At 40.0% G+C, this 13405-nt stretch overlaps 1 protein-coding gene across 2 annotated transcripts in view; it reads left to right on the top strand.

The window, feature by feature from the left end:
• LOC125462423 (probable helicase with zinc finger domain) overlaps nt 1-13405 on the top strand; it is a 367554-nt gene that overhangs the window by 203882 nt on the left and 150267 nt on the right. For both annotated transcript variants that reach the window (XM_059653989.1, XM_059653987.1), the window contains exon 21: nt 8138-8366. In XM_059653989.1, coding sequence (XP_059509972.1) covers nt 8138-8366 — 229 coding nt within the window. The remainder of the gene's footprint in view (nt 1-8137; nt 8367-13405) is intronic.

Below are 13405 nucleotides of genomic sequence, written 5' to 3'. Positions count from 1 at the left end.
CTCCACCATACTTGCAAGTGGGGTATCAGTTTTTATCTACTGTGAGAGATAAATTCCTTGTGCCAGTCATCTTAAATTGGTGTCCGATGTTTCTTCCCCTTTCTGCTAATGAGAATAGCTGTTCTCTATCTACTCTGTATAGACCCTTCTTGATTTTAACAATGCGATCAAATTTCTTCTCAGTTGTCTTCTCCAAGGAAGACAACTCCAGCTTTTCAAAACAATGTAACTGTAGTCCCTTACCCCTGTGATAACAGGGTGGAGCGCTGGATGAACACAGCAGGTCAAGCAGCATCAGAGGAGCAGTAAGGCTGTTGTTTCAGGCCTAGACCCTTCTTCAGAAATCCTTTACCCCCCTTTTCTCACTTACCCCTGTAATCATTTTTGGAAATATTTTCCTTCCCCTGTCTAGAAGCTCTCAGGCTTCCTAAAGTGGGGTATCCAGAATTAGACACTATACACTAGTTGAGACATAACTTCCCTATTTGTGTACTGTGTGCCTTTATTACAAGACCAAAATCCTCTGTGACATTTGAACCACTTTTTGACCTGCCATGCTACCATCTATAGTTTGTACAGATACATTCCCATTTACAATAATTAGGTGACTGATGGAAGGATGTTCACCAGAACAGTAGGAAATTATTCACTGTGTCAAGTTGCAACAAAATCCACTGAAGTGTCCAGGCAGTACCATGAACTTCTGTCTTGGATAAAAGTCTACATTGCTTCATTATTTTAGTACTGTGCAGGAGTGTTAGTCAGATTATATATCTAAACCTAGTCCCTCAACCAGAATTTATAGTTTTCAATTAGGCAAATTTGCCGTGTCCCCTTTGCCTATGATATTTATTTTCTTGAAATAGCATCATGTCAAAGATAGGATTGTTATTCATTATCACACCATGTATATCTTTTCCAGAGTTTGCTCCTGCTGCTTACTTCAAAATTATTGTTATTAGCAAAGCATTACAATTTTTCAGTAATTCAAGACAAGAAACTTCATTATTATGTTCAGTATGCAGTACACTTTTCATTTTGTTCAGAGAACGAAAATAGTATACTGCTAATGGATAATAATATTTAGGAATCAAGCTCATAAGGCCATGTTTCATCCACTACAAAGCCAGTATATCCTCCTTAAGGAGGGGTAATTTTCCAACTTAAAAGAAACAGTTACCACATGGAAAGAACTTTGTATATGGGACATATAATCTGAAAATGTTCTCACCTACTTATTTTAAATCCCTGGGGTGAAAGCCAACTATTCTTCTTTTATTCTAGTCTCTAGATATAAAAGGTGAATATTCCATTAACCTTTGTTATTTTCTGTACCTATTCATTGACATTCTAATAACATATGTCCCTGAATGTTTAAACCTTTTCATCACTCCACTATATCGATATTTACATATTTTAAAAAGTACTCTCCATTTTTGACCCCAAACATGTAGCTTCACATTTGCCTATATTGAAATCCATTAAACACAATATTGTCCATTCACTTAATCTATCAATACCTCAGTAATTTTGTGTTTCTATTTGCACTGCTAACAATACTGCCTATTTTTGGGCCATTATGAAGTTGGAGGTGTCACTTATTATCACATCTTGTTGAAGCCCTGATGTGGAAGTGCCACTATTAGACTGGAGTGGACAAAGTCAAAAATCACATGACATTAGGTTATAGTCCCACAGGTTTATTTGAAATCACGGGCTTTTGGAGCATGGTCCCTTCAGTGGATGAAGAGAGAGGAGAGCACATATACACAGAGTTTATAAGCAGAGGCTCAACAGAGATCCTTACAGTATACAGTTCTGCCAATTAGAGTGCACGTCCATTATCCCTTTCCTTTTATTGTACTCGGCCAATTTGTTAATTAGGTCAATTTTGTTACTTTCAATTCCATGAATATCAACTCTGGTCTGTTGTGAGATATTTCATCAGATTCATTCTGGACATGCTTATAAATAATATTTAAAAGATATTTTTCCATCCAGCACAACCAACTTTTGCAAATCTATCTCATTCTGATAATTTCTAGCATGATCAATTAACACATTCTTATCTATAGATTTCGGCAACTTTGCAGAAACAGATATTAGGTGATCTGGTCCATAATGCTTTGGTGTAAATTTGACATTTTTCCAATCATGGACTGGAGATGTGTAATTTTCCCAACATAAAAAGGAACAGTTTACCAAATCGAGAGAAGTTTGTGCACGTCCTAACCATCCAACAATATTCTCGACTATTCCTCATAATTTGTTGCTTTTTGGCATCATAGATTTTTCTACTGCAACTACCTTGTTTTTGTTTATATTGTTGAGATGCTGTCCCTGATTCAGTCATCATTTTCTTGGAATGTTGGCCATTTGTTGACTTGCTCCTGTTGTGTAAATGCAAAATATTTATTCAACACATGCACCATTTTCTTGCTTTCGTTAATCTAACAGCTATCAAATTTTAAAAGGAGCCTGTATTTTCTTACTAATTTTCCTAATGTAAGCATAAATGTTTGTGCAATTATTTTTACGTCTGTCGAGGTATTTTTCATCAGCATTTTTGCCATTCATGCTAACTGTTTTGTCACTGTGGGCTGCTCTTCACATTTTTTCCCCCCACTCGTAGGGATTTGTGCTTTATCTCTTTGCATTTTTTTAAGCTTCCTTAGTTTTATGTGAGCTCTTCCATCTTTAGTTTTCCATGTCATTGGCGAACTTGTGCTGTTTCAAGATATTAAAAAAAATTGTGTTTGTAATTTTCTGAACATTTCTTGCCAATCTTCTGTTGTCTTACCTAATGACAGATTTGCACCATTTATTATGGACACTGCGTCTCATCGCTTCAAACTCAATTTTGCCCAAATCCAGGATGTGTATAGTTGTTTCACATTTTTCCTTTTCAAACTCTACAACAAACTTTGTATTGTTGTGATGTGATAAATGTTCACTCATTGCCAAACATTTTGCTAAATTTTACTTATTACTCATTCCTAATTCTATTAAAGCCTACTATTTTGTTGGTTCTAGGATCTATTACTGCAGAAAATTATTCTCAACACACTCAGCAATTACTGTCTTTCACATGTGCTAGTCTGATTATTCTAGGCAGTATACAAATTAAAATCCCTTTTAAAACTACCCTGTCTTTGTTACATAAAAAAAAACTTTAGAAATAGGAGGAGTAGACCACCTCGACCATCGAGGCTGCTCCGTCATTTAATAAGATCATGGCTGATCTTTTCATGGACTCAGCTGCACTTACCTGCCCAGTCACCATAACCCTTAATTCCTTTCCAGTTCAAAAATCTATTTATCTTTGCCTTAAAAACATTCAATGAGGTAGCCTCAACTGCTTCAGTTGGCAGGGTATTCCACAGATTCACAACACTTTGGATGAAGAATTTCCTCCTCAACTCAGTCCTAAGTCAGCTCCCCCTAAATTTGGGGCTATACCCCCTAGTCCTAGTTATACGCACCAGTGGAAACAACCTCCCTGCTTCTATATCATCTATTCCCTTCATAATTTTATATGTTTATATAAAGATTCCCCTTCATTCTTCTATATTCCAATGAGGATAGTCCCAGTCTACTAAAACTCTCCTCATAAGCCAGCCCTCTCAAATCTGGTTCCAACCTGGTGAACCTCCTCTGCACCCCATCCAATGCCAGTACATCCTTCTCGAGGAGACCAAAATTGTACACAGTACTCCATGTGTGGCCTCACCAGCATCTTTTACAGCTGCAGCATAACCTCCCATTTTAAAACTCCATCCCTGTTGCAATTAAGGGCAATATTCCATTTGCCTTCTTAATTATCTGTTGCACCTACAAACCAACTTTTTGCGATTCATGCACAAGGACATCCAGGTGCTTCTGCACAGCTTACACTGCAGTTTTTCACCATATAAGTAGTAGTCCATTTTGCTGTTATTCCTACCAAAGTGAATGACCTCATATTTACCAACATTGTTTTCCATCTGCCAGACACTTGCTCACTCACGTAACCTACCTATCCCTCTGCAGACTTTGTATTCTCTGCCCACTTTGCTCTACCACTCACTTGAATATCATCTGCAAACTTTGACACCCTACACTTGGTCCCCAACTCTAAATCATCTATGTAAACTGTAAACAATTGCAGTCACAACACTGATCTCTGAGGGACATCACTAGCCACTGAACCAACCAGTAAAACTCTTAATTATCTCCACTCTCTGCCTTCTGTTAGTTCATCTTCTATCCATGCAAATACATAACCCACAATGCCGTGCACCTTTGTCTCATGCAACAGTCTTTTGTGCTGTACCTTGTCAAATGCCTAATGGAAATCCAGACACACCACAATCCATTTGTCCACTGCACCCAAAATGTTTTCATAGAATTCCAGTAAGTTAGTTAAAAGTGACCTGCCCTTCATGAATCCATGTCACATCTGCCCAATGGGAAAATTTCTCTCTCAATGTTTTGCTATTTCTTCTTTGATTATAGATTCAAGCACTTCCTGCACAACAGAAGTTAAGCTAGTGGGCCTATAGGGCCTGCCTTTTGACTATCTTCTTCTTTAAACAGTGGCGTCACACTTGCTGTTCTCCAATCTGCTGGAACTGCCCCACACTCCAGCGGAGTTTGGCAAGTTATCACAAGTGCATTTGCTATTTCCTTTATCATCTCTTTTAGTACCCTGGGATGCATTCTATTAGGGCCAGGAGACTTGTCTGTGTTCAGCCCCATTAGCTTGCCCAATACTACTTCTTTACTGATAATGATCATCTCTAGGTCCTTACCTGCCATAGCCTCCTTGTATAGTCTCAATTATTGGCATGTTATTTGTCTCTTCCACTGTGAAGACTGACACACAATACCTGTTCAACCTTGGCATTTAGACAAGTTGACACTTTATAGCTACTGTCAGGAAGAGTATACTCATCTCTTGCTACGTTCTTCAATCATTTTCCGTTCCTTGACACCACCCATAAAAACTGAAGCTTGCTCAGCTCAATTATCATTGCAGTGATTCTATCTAACACGTTAAGTAGATTCCTCCCTTCTAAGATTTTTCTGTTTTTTTAAATAAATACTACCACATCTTGAATTTGTACCTTACAATTTGGGCTACACAGTTTAACCTGTTCTGTTTTGCTCATGGATAATTAAACCAGGAGAGAGAAATACATCTTTAATTTTCACAGAAACATAGAAAGTAGGAATAGGTGTGGAGAGAGATAATGGGAACTGCAGATGCTGGAGATTCCAAGATAATAAAATGTGAGGCTGGATGAACACAGCCTTAGGTGTGGGCCTTTTTGTCCATCTAGCCCACTCCGTCATTCAATATTGTCATGGCTGATGCATTATCTCAAAACCATACTTCCATTCACTCCTCATGCTCCTTGACACCTTTCTAGATAGCTATTTCTTTAGCACATCTACTGATTCCTTTATTTATTTTGTTAGTTTGATGCTCAAAAAAATGTCCAACATGTTTATTAGTTATGATTCACTTCCATAAGTCCACCTTGACTCTCCCTTATCTCGCCATTATTTTCTGAGCCCTGTTGTCACATCCTTTATTACAGTTTCTTGCATTTTTCACCAAGACTAATAGACTATCAAGTCTGTAGTTCCCTGTGTTCTCTATTCCTTCTTTCGTTTATACTTGGACTACACTTATAACCGCCCAATATGCAGGAACCATTCCAGAGTCAAGATTCTATATAATCCTAAAAAGTAGTCACCTACCAGCCATCCATTATCTCTGCAGTTACTTCCAAGGTGTTGATCATCTGGTCCAGCTGATTTATCTACTTTCATAGCCATTCATTTCTTTAGTGTTTTTTTCCTCTTTATTCAATATTAGAATTTTGTAATTTCTCATTCACAATTGTTTCTTGATTCTCCATTATTTCTGGGAGGTTACTGTTATCCTCTGAGTCAGACAGTACATTTGTTTAGTTTCTCTGCTAATTCCTAATCCCCATTATTAATTGTCCGGACTTGGTTTGAAATGGACATATACTTTATTAGCAAAACAAATGTGTATAATATATGTATATATATGTTTTTACAGTTATTTTTCATTGACTTTGAGCATTGCTAAATAGGCCAGTATTTGTTGACCACCCCTAATTATCTTTGAAGTTAGTGGTGAGGTGTCTTCTTGAACTGCTGTAGTCATACAGAGTGTTGTCATAAGCACAGTCCCGTTCAGAAGGGGTTTCCTGGAATTTGACCCAGTGACAGTGATGGACTGGTGACCTAGTTCCAAGTCTGAATAGTATATGACTTGTAGGGGGAAGTTGTTGGTGTTGTTCTCATGCATCTGCTGCCCTTATTTTTCTAGGTAGCAGAAGTTGTGGGTTTGGAACATACTTTTACAGTCATGTTCTGTGGGTGAAATGACTGATTTCCAACAACCACACACATCATCCTTTGGGTTACATATGATTCCAATCAGCAAACAGCTTTCCTCCAATTCCCACAGACCCCAATTTATGTTAGGGTGCTTTGATGTCAAGGACAGTCATTTATATCCCCTGAGCACATGAAATATGATGTAGATTATTTGGCCTCTCAAAAACTTGCTCTGCCATTTGATAAGATAATGGCTGATTTGTTGTGTTTTGAATTCCACATTAAAAATATTTAATGTCTCCTTGTTCATTATCTACTTATGCAGAAAGTTCCAAAGTGTCTAAATCTTGATTCTTCAGGGTTACCACTAATTTTAAAAACTGTATCCCATAATTTTGGTTTGACCCACAAAAGGAAACATCTTTTCTACGTTGATCTTATCAAGGCCATTCAGGATTTTATATACAAATCAATAAATCACTCTTCATTCTTCTAAACTCCAGTGCAAACAAGCCCAGCCTGGTCAACCTATCCACAAAAAGACAATTTGCTCATTTTAGATGTCAAACTGATAAACCTCTTCTGAACTGTCTCCAATTGGATTTACACTTTTTCTTAAATAAAAAAAGAGACCAAAACTGTACATAGTATCAGAGATGTGGTCTCACTGATGCCCTGTATAACTGAAGCATAACATTGTGACTTTTATGTTAAGTTCTTGTATTAAACAGTAGCATCCAATTAATCATCTTGATTGTATGTAGCATCTGTGGACTAACATTTCCTGACTCACTCTAGATTTTTAAAAACCTCTGCTTCTTGGAATTCTGCAATTTTCCACATTGTTGATGGATACCATTATTGTACCTTCACTGAACAAGGTGTCTAGGAGCACAGTACTATTGCCAGAATTTTGTCAAGGCCTGGGGCATCCAATATGTTAAACTGCTTCTTTAAACCACAGGGATTGAGTTGAAATAGTGGAAAGGAGGCATCTGTGATATTTGGACTCTCGGGAAGAGATTGAGATGGATCATCTACATGGCACTTCTGGTTGACAAGTGATGCAAATGTTTTTGCATGGATGTGCTGGATCTCCCTATCTTTGAGGATTTGAATATTTGTGGAGCCTTCACCTCCTCTTAATTGTTTAATTATACACCACCATTCATGACTGCTTGTAACAGGATATGCAGAATTTAGATCTGATCTGATGGTTGTGGGATTGCTTAATCCTATTGCATGCTGTTTAGCATGCAAGTACCCTGTGCTATTTGCCATTTCTTGATATCACGTGGAGTGAATCGAATGGAATGGATGCTGAGTTGAGTATATTTAGGACCGAGAAAGAAGACATTTGGTTACTTATGGGTCAAGTTACTTGGGAACATAGAACATAACAGCACAGAACAGGCCCTTCGGCCCTCGATGTTGCGTCGGCCTGTGAATTAATCTAAGCCCAGCCTCATGGATAACCATGACACTATCCCGTCATGGTTATCCAAGGACTGTTTAAATAACAGGTCAGGAAAATGTACTTGATATAATAGTTCAACCATGATGTAATCTGCACTGCTCCTATTTCTTCAGTTCTTTTACACAAACTTGCACTTTAACATTCTGTAGCACCTTCTGGGTTTGGAGGTATTTTGAAAGCTTTAAAACTATTATCTATTTTTAAGTGATATTTTTAAAACAAGTATACCAGAACTGCTTCCAGATCCTGTGGATGTGCAATACATTCGTATAAGTTGGCATTTTTTTTTTCTGCTGTTTACAGATAGACAATTCAGAGTCCTTTTTCTAAGCACAGTCAGAACACGGCACACCTACAAAGAACCTCCAGCATCAGTGAGACGAAGAGATGCTCACCTGGAGGAGTCTACTGAAGACTTGGAGTATGGATTCTTTTCTAGTTATAGAATGCTGAATACCATTCTCACCAGGACACAGTCCCTTGTGGTTGTGGTTGGAGATCCGGTAGCTCTTTGTTCCATTGGCAAATGTCGGTGAGTTGATAGTTTTCTGTTGCAGTAAGGGCGTGTATGTGTAAGATTGTATTGATATAGTTGGAATAATGTAATTAGTGTGATAGTTAAATTGACTTTTATTATAGTACACCATGATATTATTATTATTATTATTATTATTATTGTGTGTGCTCTCAGATTGTGATTAGCCAATTTGTCATATCTGTAATAATCATAAAATGATCAGATTAGCTCAGTTGACCGGAAGACTGGTTTGCCATGCAGAGTGACACTGACAGTGGGGGTTCATTTCCTCATCAGCTGAGGTTACCATGAAGGATTCTCCCCTCGTCTAAGGTGTGGTGACCCTTGAGTTAAACTGTCACCAGTCATCTCTTTAATAAGAGCGCAGCCCTATGGGCTGGTAAGACTATAGTGACTTTATTTTATAATCGTAAGGTTGGAATGACATAAGGCAGATGAAATGTCTTCAAGTTGTTGATTAAGATAGTCTTGGATTCTGATTGAATGACTAGCTTTCCCTTGTTTTGTGCTAGCTATTTCGAGAGCAGACATTGGAAACCATGTTAAGTTACACTGGCAATGTGCCAGGCACAGCCTTTGGCCAGCTGAGGAATCATGTGTTTGATATCAAAGACCTCAAATCTGGCACCAAACTCATGCTGTACAGGTTGGCCAGATTACCTGTCTCTCTGTTTGTATCAGAGATACAGTCAATGTACAGAAGACACCTCAAATCCCAAGTGAATGTCACTAGCGATGTCTCCACAAAATCTTAAAATCTAACGACAAGGTTGATGCTTCAATGTCAAGGTTCCGTCTCAAGCCAAAAGTCCATATCCAGGCGCTGACTATGGTCAGTCAGCTGCATTGGGCTGGCCACGTTGTCTGCATGTCTGACACCAGCAACTCAGACAAGCTTGCTACTTTGAGTTGCAACGCAACAATATGATTCAGTTTTATTTGACAATTGGATTTTCTGCAGCATTGATGAAAAAATTGCTATGATGCACAGCATTTGCAGAACTACCAAACTGCAGCAAGAAATGGCCATTGTCAGGAAGAATTGTCAATGGGAGGTCAAAACGGTTGATCAGTCACCAAAACATTTTTGTCTAGAATTTTAAAATTATATGTCCAAATTTTGAATGACAACAGAAATTGCACCACCTTTTACCGCATCGGTGATAAAGAATGGGAATCCTGATCATGTCTGTAATTGTTAGTTTATTGTTAAGTGATTATTCATTCGCTAATCTTTAATTTTTTCAGGGAGGCTCTTCTGCCATTAATGAGTTGTCTGTTTGTAATCTTCATTAAAATATAATTACTTTCTACTTATTGAAATAGTGCCCTGTAATTTTCAAATAATTGTTATCATTATAATGGCTAGACTTTTAGTGAGTAGAAATGCATTTTCTATGATTAGAGACCCAAATAATTTAGATTATAAAACAATACATTGCAGCGCAGGAAAAGCCCTTTCAGCCCACCAAGCCTGCGCGGCTTCTATTCCTTATTCAGACCTGCTCCTTATTCAGACCTGCTCCTTATTGCCCATGCACGGTACCTATCCCTCTGTTTGCCTCATGCTCATGTGTCTATCAAGCTATGCCTTAAACATTGTTACACAGAATATCACAGAAACACAGAATCCCTACAGTGTGGAAAAAGGCCCTTTGGCCCAACAAGTCCACACTCGCCCTCAGAGCATCCCACCCAGACTCAGCCCTATAACCTGCCTAAACTACACTTCCCTGAACACTACAAGCAATTTAGCATGACCAACCCACCTAATCTGCACATCTTTGGTCTGTGGGAGGAAACCGGAGCGCCTGGAGAAAACCCACGTGGACACAGGGAGAATGTGCAAACTCCACGCATACAGTCGCCCAAGGGTAGAATTGAACCTAGGTCCCTGGTGCTGAGAGGTGCTAACCACAGACCTACCGTGCTGCTACATGCAGTGTTAACATGCCTGCTTCCACCACCTCCACTGGTGGTGTATTCCAGACACCCATCATTTCTGCGTGAAAACTTTTTCCCCCTCACAGTTCCCCCTCTTACCTTGAACCTGTGCTCTCTTGTAGCAGACTTTTCCACCCTGGGAAAAAGCCTCTGACTATCCACCCTACTTATGCTTCTCATAATTTTGTAGACCTCTATCAGGCCTCTATCTTTCCAGTGAAAACAATCTGAGTTTATCCAAGATTACACAGTGTGAAACTGAATGAACACAGCAGGCCAAGCAGCATCAGAGGAGCAGGAAAGTTTGATGTTTCAGGTTGGGACCCTTCAGAAATGGGAGAGGGGAAGGGGATTCTCAAATAAATAGGGAGACAGGGGGAAATTGGATAGAAGATGGATAAAGGCAAAGAAAAGTGAAAGGAGACAAACAGGTCAAAGAGTAGGGGGTGGAGACAGTGAAGGTGAGGAGTTAGGGAGTGCATAGGTCAGTCCAGGGAGGACAGACAGGTCAAGGAGGCGGGATGAGGTTAGTGGGTAGGAGATGGGGGCAGGAGATGGGGGCAGGGCTTGAGGTGGGAGGAATGATTAGGGAGGCAGGGACTAACTGGGCCAGTTTTGGGAAGTGGTCGGTGGAGGGAAGATTTTGAAGATTGTGAAGTCCACATTGATACCCTTGGGCTGCAGGGGTCCCAAGCAAAATATGAGATGCTGTTTCTGCAGCTTTTGGGTGACATCATTGTGGCAACGCAGGAGGCCCAGGATGGACACCATGCTATCTCAGATTCTCTAGCATCAGCGGTTCCTACTGTCCAAGTTTATCCAAACTCTCCTCATAACTAAAACCCTCGGTGCAACATCCTGGTGAACCTTCTCTGCATGCTCACCAGAGCGTCCATGTCCTGTTGGTGATGTGGTGACCAGAACTGCATGAATATTCCCATTGTGGCCAAATTAAAGTGTTATATGGCTATAACACAACTTGCCACCTTTTATATTTGATGCCCTAGCCAATGAAGGCAAGTATGCTGATTGCTGCCATGACCACCTTATCCAACTGTGTTGCCACTTTCAGGGATCTGTGGACCTGTACACCTAGATCCCTCTGAATGTCAGTGCTCCTAAGGGCTCTGCCATTTATTGCATAATTCTCACTTGAATTTGATCTTCCAAAATGCATCGCCTGCATTTGTCCAGTTAAACTCCATCTGCCATTTCTTTGCCCAAATCTACAATCTATTTATATCCCACTGTATGCTTTGACAATACTCATCACTGTCTGCTATTCCACCAATTTTGGTGTCATCCACAAACTTACTAATCAGACCATCTACACAGCAAACTACAAAGGTCCTAGCTCTGATCCCTGTGGAACACCACTAGTTACTGATCTCCATTCTGAAAAAGACCCTTCCACCATTTCTCTGTCTTCTGTGATCAAGCCTATTTTATATCTATCTAGCCACCTCACCCCTGATCCCTTAAGACCCCACCTTCTGCACCAGCCTGCCATGCGGTATCTTAACAAATGCCCTAAAGTCCATGGAGACAACATCTACTGCCCTTCCTCAATCAATCATTCTTGTCATCTCCTCAAAGAAATTCAGTCAGGTTGGTGATTCATGACCTTCCCTGCACAAACCTATGCAGCCTATTAACAAGTTCAATTGCTTCCAAATGTGAATAAATCCTGTCTTTCAGTATCTTCTCCAACAGCTTCCCTACCACTAATGTCAGGCTCACTGGCCTATTATTATCTGTTTCCCTTCTTCAATAAAGAAACAACATTGGCCATTTACCAGTCCTCTGGAACCTCACCTGACTCCAAAGGGGATGCAAAGATATCTGTTAAGGTCCCAGCTATTTCTTCCCTTGCCTTCCAGTCTCCTGGGATAGATTCCATCTGTCCCTGGTGGTTTATCTACCTTAAAATGTATTTCAAGACACCCAACCTGTCTTCCTTTATCATGCTGACTGCCCGAGAGTATCACTCACTTTCCCCTAACCTCAATATCCCTTACATCCCTGTCTTTCGTGAATACTCATGTAAAGTACTCAAAAGGATCTTGCCCATTTTCCTCTGGCTCCACACATAACCTCCCTCCTTTATCCTTGAATGGGCTTACTCTTTCTCTAGCTAATCTCTTGCTCCCAATATATGTACAAAATGCCTTTGGATTCTCCTTAACCCTGCCAGTGAAGGACATTTCATAGCTCCTTTAGACCTTAGATAGGGTCTTTTTTTAGCCTTAGCTGATAATTTCCCCTGTCAAGGGTTTACAAATCCTGCCTTTCCTGTCCTTCATTTTCATAAGACCATAAGACATAGGAGTGGAAGGAAGGCCATTCAGCCCATCGAGTCCACTCTGCCATTTAAATCATGGCAGATGGGCATTTCATGTCCACTTCCCTGCACTCTCCTCGTAGCCCTGGATTCCTTGAGAGATCAAGAATTTATTGATCTCTGCCTTGAAGGCATTTAACGTCCCAGCCTCCACTGCACTCCATGGCAATGAATTCCACAGGCCTGCCACTCTCTGGCTCTATTTTCATAGGAAAATGGCTGCCCAGCACTCTAATCAACTGGTTCTTAAAAGACTCCCACATTTCAGATGTGGATTTACCCTCAAACATCCACTGCCAATCCACATTCTCCATTTCTTGCCTAATTTGACAATAGTTGGCCTTCCCCGAATGTAATACCTTCACCTGAGGTCCACTCTTGTCCTTATCCTTAAGTGTCCAAAAATGTATGGATTTACAGTCAATACTCCCAAAACGCTTTCCTCTTGAAACTTGGATCACCTAGCTGGGCTCGTTTCCCAATATTAGGTCCAGTATGGACACCTGTCTTGTTGAACTATCCACCACACTGTTTCAAAAACCCTTCTTGGACACACCAAGAAATTGCTCCCCATTCAAACCCCTGGGACTAAGGGAGTTATACAGGATAGTGGATCAGCAGTGACCACCTGATCGAGAGAAGATGTCGTGAGCAATTGCACTGTGTGCTAATGACAAATTGTAATGCAACATAATTAGGTGTTCAAAGCATTTGTGTTGATAGCACTGAATAACTTCCATCTTTGTTT

This window comes from Stegostoma tigrinum, chromosome 23 (assembly GCF_030684315.1).
Source record: "Stegostoma tigrinum isolate sSteTig4 chromosome 23, sSteTig4.hap1, whole genome shotgun sequence".
Lineage (NCBI taxonomy): Eukaryota > Metazoa > Chordata > Chondrichthyes > Orectolobiformes > Stegostomatidae > Stegostoma > Stegostoma tigrinum.
This window is presented reverse-complemented; position numbering and strand designations above follow the sequence as displayed.